General features: G+C 42.1%; 1 protein-coding gene across 3 annotated transcripts in view; it reads right to left on the bottom strand.

Annotated features, from left to right (window-relative positions):
• Nucleotides 1-23,304, bottom strand: part of CACNB4 (calcium voltage-gated channel auxiliary subunit beta 4) — a 281,150-nt gene that overhangs the window by 46,133 nt on the left and 211,713 nt on the right. For 2 of the 3 annotated variants that reach the window (XM_005202405.5, NM_001192104.1), the window contains exons 3-9: nt 17,214-17,333; nt 14,782-14,904; nt 9,953-10,083; nt 8,235-8,311; nt 6,708-6,727; nt 6,402-6,482; nt 5,058-5,116 (exon numbers count right to left, since the gene is read on the bottom strand). In XM_005202405.5, coding sequence (XP_005202462.1) covers nt 5,058-5,116; nt 6,402-6,482; nt 6,708-6,727; nt 8,235-8,311; nt 9,953-10,083; nt 14,782-14,904; nt 17,214-17,333 — 611 coding nt within the window. Of the gene's footprint in view, nt 1-5,057; nt 5,117-6,401; nt 6,483-6,707; nt 6,728-8,234; nt 8,312-9,952; nt 10,084-14,781; nt 14,905-17,213; nt 17,334-23,304 lie in introns of those variants that run through there. The other variant, XM_059891742.1, reaches the window with a different exon arrangement.

Raw genomic sequence — 23,304 nt, 5'->3', positions numbered from 1 at the left:
ACAGCATCGGACTTCACTTTCATCACCAGTTATATCCACAACTGAGCATTGTTTTTGCTTTGGCTCCATCTCTTCATTGTTTCTGGAGTTATTTCTCCACTCTTTTCCAGTAGCATATTGGGCACTTACCAACCTGGGGAGTTCATCTTTCAGTGTCATACTTTTTTGCCTTTTCATACTATTCATGGGGTTCTCAAGGCAAAAACACTGAAGTGGTTTGCCATTCCCTTCTCCAGTGGACCACGTTTTGTCAGAACTCTCCATTATGACCCATCTGTCTTGGGTGGCCCTACATGGCATGGCTCATAGTTTCATTGAATTAGCCAAGGCTGTGATCCATGTGACCAGTGTGGTTAGTTTTCTGTGATTGTGGTTTTCATTCTGTCTGCCCTCTGATGGAGAAGGATAAAAGCCTTATGGAAGCTTCCTGATGGGAGAGACTGACTGTGGGGGAAACTGGGTCTTGTTCTGATGGTCAGGGCCCTGCTCAGTAAACCTTTAATCCACTTTTCTGTTGATGGGTGGGGCTGTGTTACCTCCCTGTTATTTGGTCTGAGGCCAAACTATGGTAGGGGTAATGACCATAATGGCAACCTCCTTCAAAGGGACTTATGCACTCACTGTTGTATTCAGTGCCCCTGACCCCACAACAGGCCACTGTCAACCCACGCCTCTGCTGGAGGCTCCTGGACACTCACAGCCAAGTCTGTCTCAGTTTCTTGTGGGGACAAAGCTCCTTTCTCCTGGCTCCTGGTGCACACAAGGTTTGTTTGTGCCCTCCAAGAGTCTGTTTCCCCATTCTTGTGGGAGTTCTGTAATCAAATCCCACTGGCCCCCAAAGTCAAATTCCCTGGGGGTTCTCAGTCTCTTTGCTGGATCCCCAGGTTGGGAAATCTGTCATGGGTCCTAGAACTTTCTTTCTTAACAGTATGAGAATTTCTTTGATATATTGTTCTACAAAATCTGCTCAGCAGCTCTATAGTGGGGCTAATGGCAACCTCCTCCAAGAGGGCTTATGCCACACACTGCGTGTCCCAGGTAACTACACCCAGAGCCTCTGTTGCTGCAGCAGGCCACTGCTGACCCATGCCTCCATAGGAGACACTCACACACTCAAAGGCAGGTCTGGCTCAGTCTTTCTGGGGACTCTGGGTCCTGGTGCACATAAAGTTTTGTTTGAACCCTCTGAGCATCTCTGGCAGGTATGGGGTTTTATTCTAAATGTGATTTCACCCCTCCTACCATCTTGTTAGGGCTTCTCCTTTGCCCTTGGATATGGGGTATCTATTTTGGGGGGGTCTTTTTTGGTGAGACAGATAACAATCTGTCAACGATTGTTCAGCAGTAAGTTGAAATTTTGCAATTCTCACTGGGGAAGATGAGCACATGTCCTTCTATTCCACCATCTCGTTTTCAACAACACAAGAGATGACTCTATACATGGACATCCTCAGATGATCAATACTGAAATCAAATTGATTATATTCTTTGCATCCAAAGATGGAGAAGCTCTATACAGTCAGCAAAAATAAGACAGGGAGCTGACTGTGGCTCAAATCATGAACTCCTTATTGCGAAATTCAGGCTTAAATTGAAGAAAGTAGGGAAAACCACTAGACTGCTAAATCAAATCCCTTATAATTATATAGTGGAAGTGACAAATAGATTCAAGGGATTAGATCTGATATACAGAGTGCCTGAAGAACTATGGATGGAGGTTAGTGACATTGTACAGGAGGTGATGATCAAGACCATCCCCAAGAAAAAGAAACGCAAAAAGGCAAAATGGTTGTCTGAGGAGGGCTTACAGAGCTGAGAAAAGAAGAGAAGCAAAAGGCAAAAAAGAGAAGGAAAGTATATCCACTTGAATGCATAGTTCCAAAAAATAGCAAAGACAGATAAGAAAACCTTCCTCAGTGATCAATGCAAAGAGATAAAGGAAAACAATAGATGGGAAAGACTAGAAATCTCTTCAAGAAAGTCAGAGATACCAAGGTAATATTTCATGCAAAGATGGGCACAATAAAGGACAGAAATGATATGGGCCTAACAGAAGCATAAGATATTAAGAAGAGGTGGCTAGAATACAGAAAAAACTATACAAAAAAGATCTCCATGATCCAGATAACCACAAAGGTGTGATCACTCACCTAGAGTCAGACATCCTGGAATGCAAAGTCAAGTGGGCCTTAGGAAGCATCACTACGAACAAAGCTAGTGGAGATGATGGGATTCCAGCTGAGCTATTAAAAATCGTAAAAGATGATGCTGTGAAAGCCCTGCACTCAATATGCTAGCAAATTTGGAAAACTCAACAGTGGCCACAGGATTAGAAAAGGTCAGTTTTCATTCCAATCCAAAAGAAAGGCAATGCCAAAGAATGCTCAAACTACCAAACAATTGCACTCATCTCACACACTAGCAAAGTAATTCTCAAAATTCTCCAAGTGAGGCTTCAACAGTATGTGAACCAAGAAATTCCAGATTTTGAAGCTGGATTTAGAAAAGGCAGAGGAACCAGAGATCAAATTGCCAACATCCGTTGGATCATTGAAAAAGCAAAAGAGTTCCAGAAAAACATCTATGTCTGCTTTACTGACTACACCAAAGTCTTTGACTGTGTAGATCACAATAAACTGTGGAAAATTCTGAAAGAGATGGGAATACCAGACCACCTGACCTGAGAAATCTGTCTCCTGAGAAATCTGTATGCAAGTCAAGAAGCAACAGTTAGGACCAGACATGGAACAATGGACTGGTTGAAAATTGGGAAATGAATATGTCAAGGCTGTATATTGTCACCTTGCTTATTTAATTTATATGCACAGTACATCATGAGAAATGCTGGGCTGAATGAAGCACAAGCTGGAATTAAGATTGCTGGGAGAAATATCAATAACCTCAGATAGGCAGATGACACCATTCTTATGGCAGAAAGTGAAAGGGATCTAAAGAGCCTCCTGATGAAAGTGAAAGAGGAGAGTGAAAAAGTTGGCTTAAAACTCAACATTCAGAAAACTAAGATCATGGCATCTGGTTCCATCATTTCATGGCATATAGATGGGGAAATAGTGGAAACAGTAACAAGCTTTATTTTCTTGAGCTCTAAAATCACTGCAGATGGTGACTGAAGCATGAAATTAAAAGACACTTGCTCCTTGGAAGAAAAGCTATGACAAACCTAGACAGCACATTAAAAAGCAGAGACATTACTTTGCCAGCAAAGGTCTGTCTAGTCAAAGCTATGGTTTTTCCAGTAGTCATGAATGACTGTGAGAGTCCAACCATAAAGAAGGCTGAGCGCAGAAGAACTAATGCTTTGAACTGTGGTGTTGGAGAAGACTCTTGAGAGTCCCTTGGACAGCAAGGAGATCCAGCCAGGCAATCCTAAAGGAAATCAGTCCTGAATATTCATTGGAAGGACTGATGCTGAAGATGAAGCTCTAATACTTTGGCCACCTAATGCAAAAAACTGACTAATTGGAAAAGACCATGATGCTAAGAAAGATTGAAGGTAGGAGGTGAAGGGGATGACAGAGGATGAGATGGTTGGATGGCATCACCAACTCAATGGACATGAGTTTGAGCAAGACCTTCGAGTTGGTAATGGACAGGGAAGCCTGGCATGCTGCAGTCCATGGGCTTGCAAAGAGTCGGACCCAAGTGAGCAACTGAACTGAAACTGAAGTCTGTACTGAGGTACTTAGCAATTCACGTAATGGCACTGAAGCTTTCTGCTTTCTTGAACTAAAACATCAACTATTGGAACTAACATCCCAGCTTATTTTCTTTCTATTATATATAGTCCCAGAAACTAACAAATACTTTAAACACAATTATCCAGAAGGTTTTTCTTTTAAACAAATATATACAATTTGTACTTAAATCAGTATCATGTTTGCTTTTTTTCTTAAAATATCATATTTTTTAAAACCCATGTGGAAATTTTAAAAAATATCTTTAAATACTTAAAAATTTAGTAAGCTGGATGCATTTATCCATACTTATCCATCAGCGCTAAGTTTTCTTCATTTCTAATAAATCTTCAGGTATTGATTTCATGTGGTTATTTTTACACGGAATACATTCTGCATTGTGAAAGAGCTTAGTTCTTAGTATTGAGTCGGTGTGGACTTTTTAACATTTCTCTGCAAAATACAGAAGCTCCTTCCAGATATTTTTCACAAAACTGAAATGATAAAATTTTCTATTGGTTAAAGACTGTGCCATGTTGATATGGGTCATAGTGGGATAAGATACATAGAAAAGAAAACAGTAAAATAGCAAGGTAATTTCTAGTAAAACAAACCCAGAACTGAATATTCAAAGAATTACTATTCCCTTCAAAATAGTCACTTTGGGAGGCTTATGATGAAAACAGGATTCCTTGGTGGCTCAGTCAAGTAAAGAATCTGCCTGCAATGCGAACCCAGGTTCGATCCCTGGGTCAGGAAGATGCCCTGGAGAAGGAAATGGTAACCCACTCCAGTATTCTTGCCTGGAAAATACTATGGACGGAGGAGCCTGGCGAGCTGTAGTCCATGGGATTGCAAGAGTAGAACACAACTTAGCAATTAAACCACCACCACCATGATGGAAACATTTCTTGTGCTCTTCTTTTAAGGAAATTTAGTACTTTATATCTTCATATGATACACAGGCATATATGCATGCACACACACAGTTCCCAAATGATTCTACCCAACGTGACCAGCGATGCACCATATTGTCAGAAACATTCTATATTTTTCATCATTTTCTCATAAACATGTTTGGTATGAATTCAATTACAAGTGAGAAAATAAAGACTAACACATACATGTAAATAAAACAAATGGATTATTTTCCTTATCAAGGTCCTTTTACTTTAAGAGATTCAATGCTATACATCCTAACTTCATATTTTCAGAGCACTTTCATTGTGTTCTCCCTTGAACACTGACTTAACTTTTAATTAGAGAACATCTGCAATTGCAGGAGACATAGACCTACAAATCAATTTATCATTCACGGTGGTTAAAGGAAAATAAAAATGGAAAAGCATCTGTATGTCTCACCTCCCATCAAACCTGTGCTTCAGGAAATCAAAGAGGGCTTTCTGCATCATGTCTGTGACCTTTGCAGAGGTGAGAGAAAAAGAATGAGGCAAACAACAGCAGAGAGAGAGAGATCAAGAGTGAGAGAGCTGCAAAGAAGGGTGCTCCAACCAAAGACCTTATCACAGCTATTTGTCTGCTGGGCGCAGGACAGGGCAAACTACCATGAATGGAGTTTTTCACACTTAACCTACTTGCGCTTACTCAGTTTCCCCCATTTGTTCTCCTCCAGGGTGCTGAGGGGTGAACCAGCGGTGTTCACTAGACCCAAGACAGACCCTCATCTCTTTTTTAGGGGTTGAATGGCCACCAGGAGACCAGGATAAGCTGGCTCTGTGCACAGGTACGGCCTGTCCATGCCATACCTGAGTGGTGCCTGCCTGTAGTGAGGAGCAACTAGAGCTCCTTGGGCCAGCCCCAGGCCCGGCCTCCTGCTAGTCCGAGCAAGTTGGTGGACACATTCTCCACATCCAGGGCTGGACTTCTGTAGACCCCTCTCTGCTCTTCCTCAGACAGTCCCCATTGAGAGGGGGAGGGGAGGGGAGGGAGTGAAAGGGGAAGTGGGAGAAGGAGATGGGATTCTTAAACCTGCGTCAAAGAGATTGATTAATTCAGTCAACAAATGTGCACTGAAAGCTGACTATGTGCCAGATTTGTGCTGATTCAGTGGGAAGGGTGCCATGGAGGTGGCCCACCTTCAGATAATGTCCTACCCATTTATTCTTATCCATGCTGGCATAAAGTCAAAATGGCAACATCTGAAATGCAGTACATCTAAGTGCTCTCTTCTTCCTTACATTGCTTAGTTCATCTCTGAAGGAGTTCAATGATATTTTTAATGGAGTTTTTTCCCTTTTTTATGTCCTTTAAAATAAAGAAGCAGGGAAATGTTTGGTGGAATATGCCATCGTCTTGAGCACCCAGCAAAGCGAGACTGGTTGGTGCTCTGAGGTGAGGTTTGCTGGCAGTTTGCTTTTATGTTCCCTTGTGCCATTCATTTGCTATTTTTTCTAACAGCAACAGGAACCGTTGAGACAGATAAAATCCTTTTCTTTGACTTGAAAGCAGAGCAAACCTTTGACCAGAACTTCCCATTATAACTATTTTGAGGGAGCTATTTCTAAACACTGTAATACATGAAAGATGAGAAGAGGGCCAGAGAGGGAGGAAATAGCAAAGGGCCACGTGAACCCCACAAAGCACCTCCTGTCTTCACAAGCTGAGGGCCCTAGTGGAGGAAGCTCCCAGTGGCTGTCTCCTAGATTCTTGATCAAGAACTAATGGGTAACAGACTGATATCGGTACCTCATAACCCTTCAGCGATGGCCCCACCAGCACCACCGGACGCATGGATGGCACCACGTCGTAGGGGGGGATGTGCTCCGTCTGAAAGAGACGATTGGACACACATAACAAGGTGTGAGGGTCAGCAGCCCTCCTCCACAGCCACAACATTCACAATCCTCCGGCCAAATGAGAAATGATAACCACGGGTCCCACCAAGGAGACGCCTCCCTCATTTTATAGCCATTTGGGTCACTGAAATGGAGCATTACAGGCATTTATGGATAGAAACCTTCACAGGAGATTTAAAAAGGAAACATGACTTACCACTTTTTGCTTCTGTTTTGCTAAAAGACAACAATGAGAGCCATATCAAAATATGTAATCTCTGTCATTGTCAGCACACGATTTTAAAAAATGGAAGAATATGCCAATTTGTCCCTGTCATTCTCGTCATTTTCCAGTCACCCACTCTGCAGAGTACTACTCTATTATTTCATTCTGGTTGGGCCAATTGGGAAGACAAATGCAAAAACAGACAATTTCCTCCCTGAACAAATGACCTCATACCCTGATTTCACAATGGGCGGGGGGGCTAGATTTCATAACATTGGCTGGGCCAGCCACAGGCCATGGGTTGTTCCTGTGCTGGACACAGCAAGTGGTGTGGCTGAGAGCAACTTGGACAAATCAAATTTGATAAAAAGGGACTTAGAACAATAATTTGTATAATAATGACCATCACTGCACTCACTAGTTATTTTTGGATGTGTAATTTTGGTAAACTAGCAGAAGAATTTGCAGTTCTTTTTGTGTTCTTAAGGCTTTCTGCTCACTTTCCAGAATACTGACATATTTTTCCTAGTGCACTGCTTTTAATTTCAAGTAAGTTTATAATCAGTTGTCCCTGTTCTTTCTTGTGTGTAATAGTGAACAGCTGCAATGACTTAAATGTTCAGCAAATGGGAATGAGGCAAAATATACTCAATATCTCTGGCTTTGTGGCCACCCATGCAGTCCTGTCCATTTGCGGACAACCTAAAGAACAAGACTTTGGTTCAGAGCCCTGGAGATCAGGGTTCACATACAAGGACTCTGATACTCAGATCTGCTCTGGAACCAACCCAGTTTCCTGCAGTTATGGTATGCCAGGATAGACATTGGATCTGTCATTCTGAATTGATGACCCCAGATACATTAATGCAGCATCCGTTCTGGGGCAGAATGAAATGAGCCAGGGAACGTGGTGGAAGAAAAATTCTTGCTTGAACACCTCCACAATTTCTAAATGTACAACAACTTCTGATTGGGCCATCACTGTCCCTTCATAACCATTAAATTCAGGGCTCAGTTGTCTGCTTTTCAAACAGAAATGAGCCCCTTTGGGCCAAACCTCATTCTCTGCTTCAACCCTCCCCACCTCCACAGCTCAGGTTGTACCAACCCACCCTGAAGTTTTACATGAAGACTGGAACTTGGCATTTTCTTTAGAATGCTTTTAAAACTCATATAATTGGCCCTCACCATCTTAAAGTGTGCTGGGTTCTCGGGTGGAATAGTGAACTTGCTTCTGAATGATTTATACAATAGAGGGCAAATAAGATTGTACAAAATCATGAGCCATATCAAAACATGTAATCTCTGTCATTGTTACAATGATCTGAATTTCTAGTAACACAAGTACCCTTTAAATCAAATTAAATTACTAGAGAAAAGCAAATAAGCAATGAAATAGTAAGTATAAAAATCTTTAAATTGCTTCCAAATTAGTAAAAAAATATTTGCATGTATTTTCAAAGATTAAGAAAGAAATACATTCCATTAAAAAAAAAAAAGTCTAACTAAACCCCTCACCTGTTGATGTGGGAGTTGCTCGAAATGTCCCTGATACCATTTCTCCGAGACTTGAAGAAGAATTTCCACTAGATTTCCTAAGATACAGAAAAGGAACTTAGGACTTATTCCCCAGATTCCTTGAAAATCGAACTTGAGAGTACAAAGCTTTCTTTGGCCTTAATCCTACTAAATAATTCAAAACACACCAAGTCCTGCTCTTAGAGTAGAGCTTCAAGGATCTGCCCAAATGTTTTCTTTGACCTCCTTTCTCAGAGAAAGTGGGAAACTAACTAAGATCTGGAAATACTTTGTGAAAGTCTCCTTCCTAATTATTCAATGCAGAAATGAGGCCAATGAATCACTAAGAGGAGTGTTCTTGTGAACCGTCTGCTTAACCAACACTGACCACCAATGCACTGGCTGGATGTCAAACACAGCTCAGAATGAGCAGAAGCGTATTCACTGTTACAGGAACTAAGGATACAACAGTGAGGGGAAACAGAATTCCTTCCCTTATACAGACAAATTCTAGTGGTATCAGTTTCAGTCAGATGAATAGGTAAAAATGTAGTATGTTTGATAGTAAGTGCAATAAAGAAAACTGAGATGGGAGAGAGACAAGCAAGGGGAGAGAAACGGATTCAACTTTAGATATGGTGGCAGGAACTGGATCATTGAAAAGATGATATTTAACACAGATCTGAAGCAGATGAAGGAGTGATTCAGTGGAAAAGTGAAGGAAAGGGTCTGGTAAGAAAAAAAGAGCAATTGCAAAGGAAGATAGGCTTTCACATGGAGCAGCAAGAGAGACAAAAAGTCTAGAGAAGTAATAAGAGGGATGAATCATTAATAACATCACAGGCATGTTATATCCTAACAAAGGTCGATAATTAAAAGTGGGGCTCACACTGTACTATTGTGATCTCCTATCACTGTTTAAGAACTTCCCATTATGACAAAGGCAAAAGGGCTCCTGAAGAACAGAGGCATTTTTGAAACAGAAAAGGATCTAATAGAAAAAGGAGGTTGAGAGTTAAGAGAAAGAACTAATTCTATTTTAGGACTTGCAAAAAACAGTAACACATATCAAATCAGTGCTTCAGTGTAGGCTCACAATATACGCAGGCTTAATATGATGTTGATTTGTCCTCTCAGGCTTTGCTTGTATCCCTGGGCGTTTAAACACCTGCACTCTGATCTTTGTGGATACTTCATTGTTCACTAGAGGTTAATTCATCTGAAGCTGGACAGAGTCTTCCCTTTATTGCCAAGCAGTGGCCACAGAAAACCCTGGAGAAGCTGCTACTAGTCCTGGGATGGTATTGCATGTACTACGGCATTCTGGACTCACTTGAAAGAGCTTCTTTGAAAGATAACCAAGAAGAGCTACGATGCCAGGTCAGACCAGGCCCCCACTTACACTACTGTAAAAGGATGCCCTACACAACTCTCACAGAGGGAAGCTCAGGTTCCTGAGAGGGTTTGTTGAGGTCACAGAAAACAGTCTCCACTGTGGAATTCATGCTGATTTCAGGAGTGCCCGGCTTCGTTCAGTACACAACAGGGGGCATGAACTACCTGAAACCCCCTTGTGTCAATTTCAGAAACGCCCTGCACATAGAAAAATAGCTTTTACTTCAAAAGCATACGAGTTTAACTTAATAAGGAAACTTGAAAACATCGCCTAATTTCCCTGCTCCCTGCAAACAAAATGTGGAGAAAAGAAGGAGCCTCACCCTCCGTGAAAACGGCCCCTTTTCTGTTCCTGCTGAATCCGTATGTTCTCCAATCTCAGCGGACTTGGGATGAAGCCAATCTCACAGCCTTCTTTCACCAGCCTTCCTATCCACCAATCATTGTTATATTTCTGGAACACAGAAACAACGATGCTATCAATTCACTTATCTTCACATTTATTCATTTCAGGGGGCCAAAAGAGGAGGCACTATGTTATATAACATTATACTGTACCATGTTATATATACAAACACTATTTATAGTATATTATACCATATTATATATATCTGGGGGGTGGTGTCCAAAGAATAAAGCAAGCTTTCTAGTCCAAAAGCCAAGATAATTAATACTTGAGGGTCTGCAGGCCATATGGACTCTGATGCAACCACTGTAACCTTCTGCTGTAGTGTGGAAGCAGCCACAGACAGTATGTAAACACGTAACCACGGCTGTGCTTCAAGAAACCTTTTCTTTCTGAAAGACAGCAGGCTGGGTTTCAGCCCATGGGACACCGTTTGCTAATCCCTGGGCTAAAGTCAGGTCTTAATGTTCGGATTCCTTTGGTCCTTGTCAAGAAGCTCTTGCCACATCTTCGGGAATAGATTTTATAAGGATAAAAATGCACCACTGTAATTAGAACTCTGGAAGACAAGACAGACAAGTCTAAGATGAAATACACTGAACAGTCTGTTATTTATCAAAAGCTTTGAGGTAAAAATTCCACCGTAGTATCTGTATTTTACTCTCTCTGGGGAAAAACAATATAATCTTCCAAATACAGATTTGCAAATCAAGGTCCATCTTATTACCTGAAGAAAAATAAGCCTACTCTCACAAAGACTAAGCATATTTTACATAAGTGGAATTTTTGAAGTAATCTTGAAGTGACCTGAAATCCAATAGGAATGAAGGAATTTCCATTTAAATAAAGTTCCAAGACATGTAACTTTGGAAAACAAACCCACACAAAGGCTTCAGTCAATATGGGGTGAACATGGTCCTATTTGATGGGCCAGCACAACTGCATTTGTAATGACAGATTTGCTGAGTTTGCTGACTTTTAAAAAAAAATGCACAATATGACAGCTGCAAGTTAAGTTTTATTTGGGGGCAAAATGAGGACTATAGCCCAGGAGACAGCATTTCAGATAGTTCTGAGAAACTGCTCCAAGAGGCAGTGGAGGAAGGTCAGAAAGAATACATTCAATCAAGCACAAACAGAAGCTTTCTGCTAGTCATAAGGAGCAGTCATCATTAAGAAGGAATTTAGTGCTTTTCTAAATATGAGGAGATATAAGAATGGGGCTCATAAAATTGGCTCCTGAAAAATACTTAACTATCTGAAGACCAGTTATGGCAGTTTTTCCCAGAGCACAGAGTGCCTCGTTTCTGCTCTCCACTTTCAGAGGGTGTTGAAAATCAGCAGCTGCAGCAGCACATGACTTAATCCGGACAGAGGCAGATGGCAAGCGCCCGTGTTGCTCTTGTTCAGTCGCTAAGTCGTGTCCGACTCTTTTGGGCTTCCCTGGCGGCTCAGTCAGTAAAGTACCCATGGCAAGTACCAGTTTGTAGTTAACAAATCTTAGGGCAGAAGGCATGTTTAATCCAAGCTACCTGCCTCAAGGGAAGGTTTCAGCTAGGTGATTTCCAGAAAACAGACATTAGTCCTACTGTTTACATCCTCCAGAGATAATTCCAAAAACTTCCTTTATTGTCTTTATTAATGTCGGACAAGGTAACTCTCTCTCTCTTTGATCCAGGAAGCATCTCATTTTTTCAAAGCGTAACTCTATATGGTATATTTTGCTTAGCTCACAGGACAGTAGAATTTGTATATGACATTGACATGCTGGGAAGGAGAAATGGATATTTCCACTGAATCATCAAAGCACGAAATTTCGGGTGGCTCTGAGTAATTCTGAATAACAGTTATATACTCAAAAGCAAAAAGATATGAGTTAGAGATTTGGCCTTTGTTTTGCACACAGCTCCTACACAAAGCACACATGGCAAGCAGTCTGAGCCGGCACTGAAGAAATGTGAGTCAACCTAATATAAAATCTTGAACAGTCTAGGCCTCAATTTCTCCCATCTTTCCATCTTTTATTTAAGGATAACACTCCTGAAATAACAGGTCTATTTATTTTGGAATTAACAAAAGGCAATGGGACCACGTTAGAATGTTTGGTGCATGGATTTGGAATTTAAGTTTTACTGTGGTGGGGACAAAACAGACAGTGAGTCATAGTTTCCCACAGCTTAAGTTACCTCCTGAAATCAAATTAACCCACCGGAACACTAACTTACTAACTGCTACCCAAATGATCTTGAAGGGGTTCCTGAAATAGTTGATGTAACTTCCCAAGATGTTTTACTTTCTTCTTCTGCTGCTGCTGCTGCTAAGTTGCTTCAGTCGTGTCCGACTCTGTGCGACCCCATAGATGGCAGCCCACTAGGCTCCCCCGTCCCTGGGATTCTCCAGGCAAGAACACTGGGTGGGTTGCCATTTCCTTCTCCAATGCATGAAAGCGAAAAGTGAAAGGGAAGTCGCTCGGTCGTGTCCGACTCTTAGCAACCCCATGGACTGCAGCCTTCCAGGCTCCTCTGTCCATGGGATTTTCCAGGCAAGAATACTGGAGTGGGGTGCCATTTACTTTCTTCTAGGAAATAGCTAAAGCACAGTGAAAATCTGACTCAATGTTAATGAAAGTCCTTTGAGCCACTTAGAGGAAAGTTACATTGTACATTCAAGGGCTTAAATCACTGGTCATTTGGTGTATGTGATAAGGACTGCTGTAGCTTTTCTCTACTTTTAAGCTTTTCATTACTGATAAAGTACAGAAAATAGAGCATACCAAATGGCCTTCGAGGTTATGGATTAGAGGAAAGGCTACAACTCGATTATAGAAATATGTTCACGTGCATTGATGTTCTGGGAGTACATGCCAGCTTCCTGGCAAGGTCACGTTAGTGCTATTCCAATTCTTCTCATTTTGCTTTCCTGAAAATGATGAGCACTTTCTCTTCCTAAGATGTTTCCTTATTTGAGATCTCAAAATCTGAAAACAAGTGGCTCTAATCCATATAGGATTACCAGCTCAACATCATACATCAAACTGCCAAGGCAAGGGAAAGTCACTGGTCGAGGAGCATATAGATCAAAAAAGCAACCAACAGGACAAATGGAGATGATTGATGGAATGGAGGAAAAACAATAAAATGCATCAAGGTGGGGATGTAGGTGTGAGTAGTATGCTTGGAATATCTGAGGACTTCTTTTACTGTTTCAAGTGCTGCTTCTCCTTGGAAACAATGGGAATGAGCAACTAATGAATATGGTTTGGTTGTTTTTGATGAGAATGATGACACAAAGTCAACCTAACCACTCAGGTGTTAGGGCACATGTTTTGGGTTGAGAGTCCTTGTCTTTAGGGCAAATATGAATATCCTCATGTTATACATGATCAAAAAAGCAGAAGAGGTCATCTCGATGCTTCCTCAGTTTCTCATAACTAAAGCTATGAGTACCTAAACTCATCTTTTTCCCTATCTGTTATAATGACTAAGTGTTCCCCTTCCTATCAAAGGTCTGCCCCATCACTTGGGGTCTGGATCCCAGGCTTCCTGACTACCAAAAACTTCCCACCTTTCCCATCAATCTCTCTCCTTTTCTCTCTGTTAACAGGCACGGACACATATTCTGATAGCTCCCATCTTGAAAGAAAACCTCTTTTGACTTCATACCCTCTTCAGTCTACTGCCTGGTCAGTGTCAACTCCCTTGGAAGCATGGTCTGTGCTTGCTAAATATACTTCCTAACTCCCCTTCTCTCCTCATCACACTGCATCCAGCTTTCATCTCCAAAACTCCAGACAATGGTCCCAGCGACGTCCACGCTGCTGACCACTGTGTTGCCAACCCAACGTCCATTCCTTTCTCCTCACCTTAGGTGACATGTCACAACATTGGCTGCAGCTGGTTGCTTCCTCCTTTTGAACACACTCTTCTCTGTTGATGTCCATGAATTGCTCTGCCCTAGTTCTCCTCCCATATCTCAGGCTTCTCCTTTTCAGCTTCCTTATTTGCTGAGTCTTTTTATGCACCCCACCTTTGCAGGATGGAATTCCTTTGGATTTGATCCAGGGCTGCCTTCTCTCCTCCTTCTCCTCTGTCTTTAGATGACTTCATTCATTACCACAGCTTTACATGCCACCTGGATAAACTAACGATCCAAATGTATATCTTTGGCCCAACCCCTTCCTTTGAGCTCCAGATTCTCACATCTAACTTCCGACTTCATTTCTCCTTTGATATGTCCACTCCCAAATTCCCTTCCCATCTGTCCTCACCCCACCCTAGTCATATCCATCCCAGCTGCTCAATTCATAAACCTTGATTTCCTTGATCATCTTTGATGTCTCCCTCAATCTTAGCTCCTACACAAGGTCCATCACCAGCACTCTTCATTGAATTCCCACAGTATACCTCAAATGTGGAGAGAAATAGTTTTCTCCATCTCAGTAGCACCAGGATGGCTCAATCCCATTATCCCTCATCTAGAACAGCTCTAACGGTCTCCCTGATTCCAGACTTCTCCCACTCCAATCCACTGTCTCTCCAACAGCTAGTTTTATTTTAAATGCGTGATAATGCAAGCAACAACCTCAGTTTTCTAAATCTCAGTGAGAAGGGATGGATTTGGAAGCCTTTCCAATTAAATGAGGCAAAACACTGGCAGCTCCTCAGGGCTCCTCTCCGTTTAGTTTGGCTCAGAGCTGATTCCTGCCCTTGATTGTGTGGCAGGTTAAGGCATGCATCCTACATTTACCTCTTTTATGTGTAGAAAATCCTTCGCGTCAAAGGAGATGGCCGTGCTTGGAACAGGCACATCCTCGTCCAAGGCACCACAGTAGCTCACATTCGTCTTCACAGCAAATGCTACGGGTTTAGACTAGGAACAGAACCATAGAAGAAGGATGAAGGGAGGAAGACGAGGAGGGTTTTTCTAACTGAAATGTAGAATCAGATCACGGAGAGTACCAGGCAGTAAGAGAAATCGCTTTCCAAAGAGGGATCTCAATTGGGTTTCGCATTTCCAGGCAGCACTAAGAAATCTGCAGAAAGGACTCTGAAAAGGATTCTGTCCTACTCACTCAACCCTGTTCCCCTCCTGTCATACTTTCCAACATTCCAAAGAATTGTGCCCCAGAGTCTTGGGGAGGGAAGGCAGAAGGGGCAGTCTGCTTTGTCCTTTAGTCATAAAACTTGAGTTGGTTATTTTATTTTCTGAAGTATGAGCGTCCTTTTACTCTTTTTACCTCTCTTTGGCTGCACCATGAGGCCTGAGGGATCCCAGCTCCCCAACCAGGGATTGAACCTGGGCCCTCAGCAGTGAGAGGATGGAGTCCTGACTCCTGAACCACCAAGGAATTCCCATGTTTATTATTTTAAATGATAACAGATACCCACATCTTGGGGTACAGGAAATGTATGCTGGGTCTTTAAGGAAAAAGAGGTGGAGGGGTAAAATAAATATTGTTGAAATAGCCTCAGATCTGAAAACCTGCAGGATCCCACTCAACAGAATATCTTGTCCCCGCAGGGAAAAAAAAGGCCAGCCCGGCCGGGGCAGACAGGGAGGGCGGAGCCGTTTACTCATCACGTCACCTTCTCCCTAGCTAACAAAACTGCTTCTGAAACTCTTTTTAGACAAATTCCCCTGCAGCAAAGTGCTCCTGGGCGGCTGCAGCTTGGCAGAGGCTCAGCCAACCTCCAGCTTCAGCTGACAGCACTGCTGCTGACATCCGGGTGACCACAGCAGCCACAGGATAGACCCTGAGAGAAGACTAAAACAGGAATTAGCCACGCGAGAACACACCAGGTTCCTGCAATCCTGGGCTGCTCTATTCTAGAGGTGCTTAGTCTCTCAGTCGTGTCGTGAACCCATGGACTGCAGCCCACCAGGCTCCTCTGTCCATGGAATTCTCCAGGCAAGAATACTGGAGTGGATTGCAGTTCCCAGCTCCAGAGACCGGGCTTGGGTCTCCTGCACTGGCAGGCGAATTCTGTACCACTGGCAGGCTGCTCTGCTATGGGCTCATTTCTTCAAGCTGGGAACACACCTGGGGAGCAAGAGGGTCGAAGCAGGACCTGAATTTGGGTCCCGCTGACACCGCACTGCCTCCAACCCGCTTCCACCACCTGGCACAGATATCACAGGTGTCAAAGCAAAGGAAGACACTTCCTGAGCCTGCCTCACACTCCTCTTCCCACTCTTTTAAATATTTTACTGTCAAAATAGAAAAGGGAAGGAGTTCACTTTATTTGAGCTTCCTTTTTTTTTTTCCTCCTAAAACTTGGAAAGACTGGATCAATATGCCTTAGGAGTCTATCATGAAGGGCAAAGAGGAGAGGCTGACTAGCAATCTGTTATGTCCATTACTGTGAATAAAATTTCATTTCAAAAAAAGGGTCTGTGCTTAAAAAAAAATGTCTGAAAGACATAGCACGGGAGATCTCTAGTGACTCATTCAGTTCTAGCATTCAAAAATGCAATTTGTTCTTTGTTGCCTCCTATAGGGAGGCCTGACGTGCTGCAATTCATGGGGTCGCAAAGAGTCGGACATGACTGAGCGACTGAATGAACTGAACTGATGGGGTCTTCTTCCTCTGGAATATCTGAAGGTCTCTTTCAGATATTCAATAATCTGAAAGCTTATTCAACAATCATTCAATAATCAATAATTCAATAAAAGCAAAGCCTTTTATTGCTCGATTTTGCTGAAATGCTAATCGTTGCTCAAAGTTCTGAACAGGGAAGGAACTTGAGGTGGGAGACTGAAACCAGGGGGGAAGGATAGAGACATCAACAGTGCAGAGACCAGCTGTGCGCCTGCGGCCAGTGATGAAGGCTACTGTCATGGAGAACGGGGCGGGCAAGCTGGTCCCTTGAGAGGCTCTCTGCCAACTCCCGGAAGGGCAAGCTGGGTATGGTCCACAATCACCAAGATCGAAGATGACCAAGAGTTTTCACCACCCAACCAAATGCAAAAGGAAACTGAAAGGGTCCAGGTCTCAGGATACCACTCACTCCCTGAGAGTGTTACTATCAGGGGTGAACAGACGAGGGCCTGGCAATCTGGTGCCTTATCGGGACAATCATAAAGCGATTATTCCAGAGAAATGTGAGGCAGGGGAAGAGCAGCTGATACCTGCTGAGCAACATGCCACTTTGGAACCCAAGAGGGGCAAGAACGTCACCTTTGCTCTCTCAAGCTGGATGGCCGCCTGCTGCTCCCTCTCCTGCCGAATCGCTTCCCGATCCTCTTCCAAAGAGACATCGGAGTCAGACGGCCTGCTTGTGTAGGAGTCCGCTGAACCCTGGAAAGGAAAACCCGGAGTAGCCTGAATGAGATGATGTGGGGTGTCTTACGTCATCAATTCCATAACGGCCTCCTGGAATGAGTTCTTCTCATTTGCACAGAATCTGATGCATACGCTCTGTGCCTTATTGCATTAATGTAGATGCAGAATACAGTTAAGCATCTGAGTAATTCGGAAGGTAGCAATGTTGTAAAGGGAAGTATTTTGACTGGATTAAGTGCTAGAAAGTAAATGGCAATGAAAATTATGTGATACCCAGCCCCAGTTCTTCTGGTTCTGTACTATCTTTATATTAAACCCATACCACTTGTGGAACTGAAGTTTCATTCCATTCTCTCTTTCATATATAGATTTGAAAGAAAAAGAGACTCAGCCTATTGCAAGAGCTAAATCCTGCCCATATCTTAAATTACAGATGATCAATTTGTCTAAGATTTCAACACAATAAAGCAGAAACCTGCATTAGTAAAATGACTTTCCAGTTCCAACATCAACACTGTTGAATAAGGATGTCCTCAACTGAAGCCCATGCCTAGAAGGGCTGTTTGAACAATGATGAAATCCAGCCTGATTCATATGGTCAAGGAATTGGGGGCTGCAAACGTCGCCTGGTGCTCGTGCCATAGGAGGCAATGAAAACCACATCAGCTAAAAACAAAAACCAAACACCCCAGAAGTTTGCCTTCTGCTTGCTAAAAGAACACCATCCTTACAATCTCCTTAAGCTGGCATGAAAAGTTGATATTTGTGTAGATGATGACATTTACACAGAGGAGGTATTGACAGGACTGGTGTATTTGGCATGTTTCATAAACCAGGCACAGAAGCATATACCTATCCATATAGCTGAGAATTTGCTACCCACTGCAAAAAAATAACACTAAGGATGGTTGACTGCTGAAATGGGCCCTTTAAAAGTTTTTTCTAAACTTAGAAATGTTAGTGTTTGTTTTTTTAATACATTATTTGTGAATTTGCTGCCCATAGAGGCAGCTTTGTCTCAGCAGGGGCTGTCATTTTAGCTGGGGTAGTCTGTTCCACCATAAAAACAATCCCAGCACAGATTTTTCCAGTAGCCAAGAACAATAACTCCTGCTTAGAGTTTTATTAGAATGCTGAGGAAAATCCCAGTTCTAAATTCTAACTCTGCAACCCACTTTTGAAAACTTTATGCAAGTTACTAAACCACTCCAAGACTCAGTCTTCTCATCTGTAAAATAGTAGTCACACAATAAATAGACATTATCATTCTTGTTTCCTAGTGCTGATATTTCTACTATGACTTAAGAAAAAAGTTAAGAGACTCTAATCATTTTCAACTCACTTATAATATATATGCACAATAGCCCATCTTGAAATGTATCTGTTTTATTGTATTTACTGCATAGAAGACATAGTTTTCCCTCCAGTTTTATTGAGATATAATTGACATATAACACTGTGGAAGTTTAAGGTGTACAATGTGTTGATTTGATACATTTATATACTGAAAATGATTATACTGTAAGTTTGATAACTGCAGTGAGTCCAAATCCGCGCACTCTATGTACTGCTTTGTTTTTTGTTTTTTAATTTTTACCATACTGTGCTGGTTTCTGCCGTACAACAATGTGAATCAGCCTTAACTATATATATATATATCCCCTCCCTCCTGAGCACCCCTACCCCATCCCACGCAGGTAGGAGCGCCAAGGTGGACTCCCTGTGCTATACAGCAACCTCTCATCAACCATTCACCCTACACATGGTAGTACATATATGTTGATGCTACTTAAAAGTGCCCTTTCCAGAGAAAATGCATTTGCTAACCAAATAATAGTCAAATTCCTCTGTGCAAATCTACTGGGGGAAAATCTGGACCTTCAAAATAAATAAATACAGGATGACAATTTTATATATACATTCATTGCTTTAAAAGGAGCTACCTTGAAATCCTTTAAAATGAGAGTTTCTCAGAACAAAGCTTTTGTCCAAATTTAGGTATACCTGCACAAAATCCAGAGTAAGAGAGAAAGGAAACAATGTTTCTAAAGAATATATGTAACCAGTTTTGTGTTAGTTCCAGGCAATGCTTTGCTGAAGTGTGATGTCTGCGGTAGACCAATTTAAGGTGTTAGATGTCTGGACTATAAAGTGATTACGATGTGGGAAGTCAGGGAGGAGGCACTTGTTCTGAAAACACGTTGTGGAGAAGGCTAATGATTATAGTTCACAAGAAAGCAGGCTGCCCACTGGAGCAATGAGTCAAACAGCTAAAATACACAATCCACTGTTGACACTAGGAAATGGCTAATTTCCTGAAACTGCGTTAATGACTTTTCAAATCCTGGCATTCAATCATCTGCACACACAAGAAGTGACTCAAAGACTCCTGCAAGTCCACTTTATTTTGAAATGTGAACAAGAATTTCAAAATTACTTAATAAATTCTACTACTGCCAAAAAATGTAAAAGCGTATAGTATTCTAAGAATATTGGTAGAAGGAAAAATAAAGCACTGTGATATTTACTTTCATAATTACAGTGTCATGGAAGGACTGATGCTAAAGCTGAATCTCCATTACTTTGGCCACCTGATGTGAAGAGATGACTCATTGGAAAAGACCCCGATGCTGGGAAAGATTGAAGGCAGAAGGAGAACGGGGCGGCAGAGGATGAGATGGTTAGATAGTATCACCGGCTAAATGGACATGAATCTGAGCAAACTCCAGGAGACGGTGAAGGACAGAGGAGCCTGGCATGCTGCAGTCCATGGGGTCACAAAGAGTCAGACACAACTGAACAACAATGACAACAATTCATAGCATTTACTCTGGATTTTGTTTTTTCCTTCATTGATATCCACATTTCTTTGAAGGTGGAAATCATTGCTGCTGACTCTCAAGGTCCTAGAGATAGCAGAGGTCCAATGTCAAGAGCCCAAATTTGGCCCATGGACACGTTCTGCTGATTTGGCAGGGGACTAGTTTCTTGCGTCTATTTATTCTTGTTTTATTTTGTTTTGTTTCAACTGCTCGATTTTCTATCAAAGTATAGATGAGAGAAAAAAAGGAAAAATAAAAAGAACCTAGGTTGTTCACAATGGCATGGAGAGAAGCAGAGAGCCACGGAGAAGCAAGAGGAGACTGCCTTGGCTGGACTAGATCAAGGGTGGGAAAGGAAAACGGGGCTGTAGCGGGCTTGGTAGGACTGGAGGGTCAGGATGAGGGTTCGGAGGGTGGGGTGAACTGCCCAGCTGCTGCTGCTAAATCGCTTCAGTCATGTCCGACTCTGTGCGACCCCATAGATGGCAGCCCACCAGGCTCCCCCATCCCTGGGATTCTCCAGGCAAGAACACTGGAGTGGGTTGCCATTTCCTTTTCCGATGCATGAAAGTGAAAGGTGAAAGTGAAGTCGCTCAGTCGTGTCCGACCCTCAGCGACCCCATGGACTGCAGCCTTCCAGGCTCCTCCATCCATAGGATTTTCCAGGCAAGAGAACTGGAGTGGGGTGCCATTGCCTTCTCAGGAACTGCCCAGAGGTCTACTTAAATCTTTATGATCTGGAACAGGCAAAATGCAAGAAGAAAATAATGCTAGATGCTAAGAGAACAGAACTAATGATATACAGGTTACTAGCTCTGGACAAAGCTAGAAATTGAAGCCCCATCAGCTTTTTATTTTCCAGAATTCCACTCTATAAAATGGGCAAAGAGCAAGCTATGCAAATTATCGAGTAAGTCTAACCTAGGGTGTTAACCCATGTTTAAGAGGCATGATGGAGGCTAGCACCTCAAAAGTTCCTATGCAGACACCATTGCAAGTCACATCTTTAACCTCAAAGAATCAACTAACCTGGGAGGAAAAGAAACAAGTATCTCTCCATATATAAATAAAATATATATATATAATATTCTGTACATGTGTATATATAAAAGTCATTGTAAAAGCCATAAAATAATGCATCCTAGTAAATATCAAAAGAAAGAAACATATATCTTCCTATTAACACAAGGCCCAGATTTTTTCCCCTTTTATTCAATATTGAAAACAGATTACAGACTCACACCTTTCATAAATCTTCTTGAGTACAAAACACAAGCCCTATAGAAGCACTGAAAAGTCAGTTTACTATTGTCCTGGAAGAAGGAAAGTGACGTCAAGTCAAATAGTGGAAGGGCTCCTCCTGCTCAGAGAAAGAGGCCATGAGCTAGATGGGAGAGTGGCCGTGGACTCTGGGCCAGGCCATATTGGGCTTGACACTGCTATCCATTCTTACTGGCCTTGGGTCCTGGGGAACTTATTTTAACTTTCTGAGTCTCAATTTCCTCCCTTGTGGAATGGAAATAATAACACAGACCTCGCAGAGTTTCCCAGTGTTTGATTTGAGATGGAACAGCATTTCTTTTACCATCATGAGGATGACTCCTGAAATGCCAACAAATAATCTTTGACTCACTAATTAAACTTTCTGGCAGCTTTTCAAATTCAATTTTTGGCTGCCTAGAGTTTTAGGATTCATATCTTGTTCTTTTTTGCTTTCAGTTCAGTTTAGTTCAGTTCAGTCGCTCAGTCGTGTCCAACTCTTTGCGACCCCATGAATCGCAGCACGCCAGGCCTCCCTGTCCATCACCAACTCCTGGAGATCACTCAAACTCACATCCATTGAGTCAGTGATGCCATCCAGCCATCTCATCCTCTGTCATCCCCTTCTCCTGCCCCCAATCCCTCCCAGCATCAGAGTCTTTTCCAATGAGTCAACTCTTCGCATGAGGTGGCCAAAGTACTGGAGTTTCAGCTTTAGCATCATTCCTTCCAAAAAACACCCAGGGCTGATCTCCTTTAGAATGGACTGGTTGGATCTCCTTGCAGTCCAAGGGACTCTCAAGAGTCTTCTCCAACACCACAGTTCAAAAGCATCAATTTTTACATACCACAAAATTCATAGTTTTAAATATACAACTCCATACATTTTTAGTATTTACAGACACAGAAATCTAACATTTGAATATTTCTACCACCTCAAAAAACACAAAAACAAACAAAACAAAACCCTTCTATCCATTTGCAGTCACTCTCCAAACCCACCACAAGACCCAGGGATCCACTTACTTGTCTTGTCCTTTTAAAACTGAAATATATACTTCTTCTTCTGAGTAGTTTTAGTATTTAAATATGTCATTAAATTAGAGCAAGGAGAGGGAGAGTTTATTAATGTTTGATTTTAAAATGCACTAACACTGGACCAGAATCTGGTTATTGTTGGAACTTTTGAGCGTTGTGGTCAGTCCTGGGCCTCTCACTTCCTACCATTCACTGGACATTGACCATCTGTCAGGTTCTGTTGTGAGAGCCATGTGAGAGGAGCTACTTATCTTTTCTGAGATTCTTTCTTCATCTGCAAAATAGGAACGACCCTTCAGGCTTATTTTAGAGTATTACTAAGATGCCATAGTACAGCATAGAGTACAAGCATAATAATGGCACAAACAAGACCCGTGTGGTCCAAGAGAACCTTCTGCAATGCTGGCTATTCTCCGCGTGGGCACTGTCCACTACGGTGGCCACCAACTACATGTGGTTACGGAACATTTGAAATCTGCCTAGCAAGACTGAAGAACTGCATTGTTCATTTAATTTTTAAGGGTTAAAAATTTTGTTTCACTTCAATTAATTGAAATGTAGATACCCACATGTAAAACTCAACATTCAGAAAACTAAGATCATGGCATCCGGTCCCATCACTTCATGGCAAGTAGATGGGGAGATGGTGGAAACAGTGACAGACTTTATTTTGGGGGGCTCCAAAATCACTGCAGATGGTGACTGCAGCCATGAAATTAAAAGACATTTACTCCTTGGAAGAAAAGTTATGACCAACCTAGACAGCATATTAAAAAGCAGAGACATTACTTTGCCAACAAAGGTCCATCTAACCAAAGCTATGGTTTTTCCAGTAGTCATGTATGGATGTGAGAGTTGGACTATAA

This window comes from Bos taurus, chromosome 2 (genome assembly GCF_002263795.3).
Source record: "Bos taurus isolate L1 Dominette 01449 registration number 42190680 breed Hereford chromosome 2, ARS-UCD2.0, whole genome shotgun sequence".
In the NCBI taxonomy this organism is placed as follows: domain Eukaryota; kingdom Metazoa; phylum Chordata; class Mammalia; order Artiodactyla; family Bovidae; genus Bos; species Bos taurus.
Note: the sequence above shows the minus strand (reverse complement) of the source record. Positions and strands in the feature narration are given on the sequence as shown.